A 3,469-nucleotide genomic window follows, 5' to 3' on the forward strand; every position below is an offset into this window, starting at 1 on the left:
TTTATTAGAAGTATAAAAAATAAATTCTACATACATTAATAAAATATCTTAAATTAAAACCAAGCTAGGTTGGTCTAATAGTTAGTTCATTACTCTATTTAAGCAAGTGTCGGGGGTTCGAATCCTACTTGTGCATGTAACAATCCATTAACCAGCGGTAAATCTTTAAATAAAGTTCAATACCGCAACGGATTAGTCATTGACCTGCCAAACTAAAAATACTATTAAAAACCAAAATATCTTAAATTAAAACAAGCCAATCTATTGAAATTACGATAAATCCATTTTTAATATATCAACACAAATTATAATGTGAGACTATTAGTTTTTAGTCTAGGACTTTATTGTTCTGCTACCCTTTTAGTTTTCTGACTTTCTTGTTATAGATATCATGAGGTAGATGAAGGAATATATATTTTTTCATTTCCAACTATGCATGAAAAAAAATAATTTTTTAAGATTTAAATTTTATTTAAAAATTTATTATTAACCAATAAATTATTGCATGTACAAAATAAAATTTAAATTTTGACACTTATTTAAAAGAATTAACGAGATAATCAGATCAACTCATGTTAGAAAAATATATTTTTGAGTAAAGGACAAATCCGTCCCTGACCTTTTTTTCCGTGGACATTTTTGTCCCCGAGGTTTGGAAAATACTTTAATATCCCTGACCCTCCGAAAAAGTGGACATATTTACCCCTCCGTTAGAGTCGCTCCGTTTGCCCTGACGGAAAAGGGTGACGTGGCTCCCGTGGCGCTGACCTGGCCGTTACGGGCTGCCACGTGGGATGGACTTTTGAAAAGAGGACGTATTAGTCCTTTCACACCAAAACGTGTAGCTTTTCAAAACAGGACATATTAGTCCTCTCACCCAAAAACGACGCCGTTTCTCTCCACCCCTCCAAACACACTTTAATCTCCTTCTGCATTTCAAATCAACAATACTTCACCAAATTCAGAAGCAGCAAATTTAGCACTTCCAGTTCTGCAATTCCAGAATCATCAGCAATGCATCCAAAACACATAAACAAAGAATCAACAGAGTAACAAATCGCAGCAACATCAGCGAAATTTCAAGAAAAATGAGAGGTGGGAGTCTAAGCAAATTCAGATTCAACAAGTAATTCAGCGACATATTCACCAACAACAGAGCACAAATTCAATTTCACAGGCTCAGTTCACAATTCAACCAGTCCAAATTGTGCAATTTATGAAGAACATGTAAGAACTCCTTATAATTCTGGAAAAATTGCTACACTCTCAAATAGAATCAGCAACTTACCAGAAATTGCATATGGAGAAAACGGATCTGAGAGAATAAGAAAAATTATGCAAACAGCACCTGAGAGCTTGAAGAAGTGAGATCAGATAAACTCTCTGGTGCATCGATTACATGCCACCGAACACTGAAGCTCCATTTTTCGTCAGAATTTTTGTCTGGAAGCAGTCTATAGATATGACCAACAGCAACGTGAAGATTTCGACCCACGACATAAATATGGCAATCGCAAGCATTGACAACAAAAGGCTTGCATATTTGCTCAGGCAAAGGGGGGCCATCTATGGCATCCCAGGAGTCTGTTTCTGTGTCATAGACCTTTAGCTTCATTCTTTCGAGCTCAGAGACAACAAACAAGTGGCCATAAACAACGACACTTGAACCGGTCCAGCCTTCTCTAAGTCCAACAGCCATGTTTTCCCAGTTATCTGTTCTGGGATCATAGACTTGTCCCCTTAGAGAGACATAAAAGGGCCATAACCAGCTTTCGTTGACGAGAAGCTTCCCGTTGAGAACTACTGTATCATAAGATGCCATATTGGTTCCTATGCTGGCGATAGAGCGCCAATTTCCAGTGAAAGGATCCAATACCTTTCTCATCTAAATACACACCTCACCTAAACCCTCCCTTTCACAACTAAACTTGATTTCATTCCCCCCAAATCCAAATCCTCCTCAACAAACACAAAATTTCCTGACTTTATGAAAAAATCTCAGCTTTATCTAAAATAGCAATCACTAAGGACCCCACGGCGGGACCCACGGAGATGTCATCGTCCTTGATGGAAGCGTCGTCGTCAGTGCGTATGCACTTGCCGAATATGAAAGGAGTGGGAGCGAGCAAGGGCTTGTGGTCGAGCGAAGACGATGCGGAGGTTGAGGAAGGAGAAGAGAGAGAGCCAGCACCGTTGTGTACGGAGACGGAAACGGAGGAGAAGCTGGCGGGAGTGGTTCCGATTCCGGTGGCAGCGATGATTAAGGGCTCGGCCTGGCAGAGGAGCCACTCGATCGCCTGGCCGTCGGACTTGTGGCCGAGCTCCGTCGGATGCCATGGGTCGGAATGCTCCCTTTCTTCCTTCACCCGCTTCACCTTCACACTGAATTCGAAGGATTAGGGCTCAAGGATTTCATAGATTGGGGGTGGGGGAGAAACGGCGTCGTTTTGGGGTGAGAAGACTAATATGTTCTGTTTTGAAAAGCTACACGTTTTGGTGTGAAAGGACTAATACGTCCTCTTTTCAAAAGTCCATCCCACGTGGCAGCTCGTAGCGGCCAGGTCAGCGCCACGGGAGCCACGTCACCGTTTTCCGTCAGGGCAAACGGAGCAACTCTAACGGAGGGGTAAATATGTCCACTTTTTCGGAGGGTCAGGGACATTAAAGTATTTTCCAAACCTCGAGGACGAAAATGTTCGCGGAAAAAAAGGTTAGGGACGGATTTGTCCTTTACTCTATATTTTGTTTGGGGAGAAATATAATTTTTTCCGTCAAAAAGCTAGGGAGGATTTGTAGACTTGTTTGTGGACTTAATCCTTGAAATTTTGTCATGTAATATGGGCCCAAAAATAGAAAATGTAAAGTTGATTTACAAAAATAGGCCCAAATAAAAGCCTGAGAATAGATAAAACTCGTGTCCAGAAACAAAAAGAGCGACAAAGATAAAAACCAGTAAACCACAGATCATTTGGATGAGAGGCTGAAGATTGTTTTTGTTTTGCTGCTTTTGTGGTTTTAGAACCCCGCTCTCAAAAAAATATATATATGGGGGCACCCCTGCTCGCGAATTACTAGTTCAATGTTCCATTTGTCCATTTTATGTTTTGCTGATTGCAACAGTCTAGGTAAAAATCAAGTTCACCAAATGTAGAAGCAGCGAGGAAGGAGAATTATAATAGAAATAGGAGAATAGTAATAAGGAAGATATGATGTTTTCTTGATTATTTTGTTGTCTTTGTTTCTTGACTTAGGCTCTTGTGAGTATTTAGTTGTCCTTTATCCAATGTCAAAGAGAATAACTAATATTCATAAAGAGTTGCTTTGTTGTCTCTAGGGGTGGCAACGGGGCGGGTAGGGGCGGGTTTTTGCTCTACCCAACTCTGCTCCGCCGTACAACAACCCGCATAGAATCTGTCTCGCTTCTATCCGCGGGTAGTAAAATGTTGAATCCTAATCCGCCACTGTGGGT

At 40.7% G+C, this 3,469-nt stretch overlaps 1 protein-coding gene across 1 annotated transcript; it reads right to left on the reverse strand.

The window, feature by feature from the left end:
• Positions 1-1,333: 1,333 nt before the first annotated feature.
• Positions 1,334-1,822, reverse strand: LOC107477411 (F-box/kelch-repeat protein At1g30090-like). The gene has a single exon (XM_016097421.1). The coding sequence runs from the start codon at positions 1,820-1,822 to the stop codon at positions 1,334-1,336; it is 489 nt and encodes a 162-aa protein (XP_015952907.1).
• Positions 1,823-3,469: the final 1,647 nt, after the last annotated feature.

The sequence above is a fragment of the Arachis duranensis genome, chromosome 3, assembly GCF_000817695.3.
Source record: "Arachis duranensis cultivar V14167 chromosome 3, aradu.V14167.gnm2.J7QH, whole genome shotgun sequence".
NCBI lineage: Eukaryota > Viridiplantae > Streptophyta > Magnoliopsida > Fabales > Fabaceae > Arachis > Arachis duranensis.

Coding starts and splice junctions, on each gene's coding strand:
- LOC107477411 (XM_016097421.1), bottom strand. CDS start 1,822: ATGGCATCTTATGATACAGTAGTTCTCAACGGGAAGCTTCTCGTCAAC.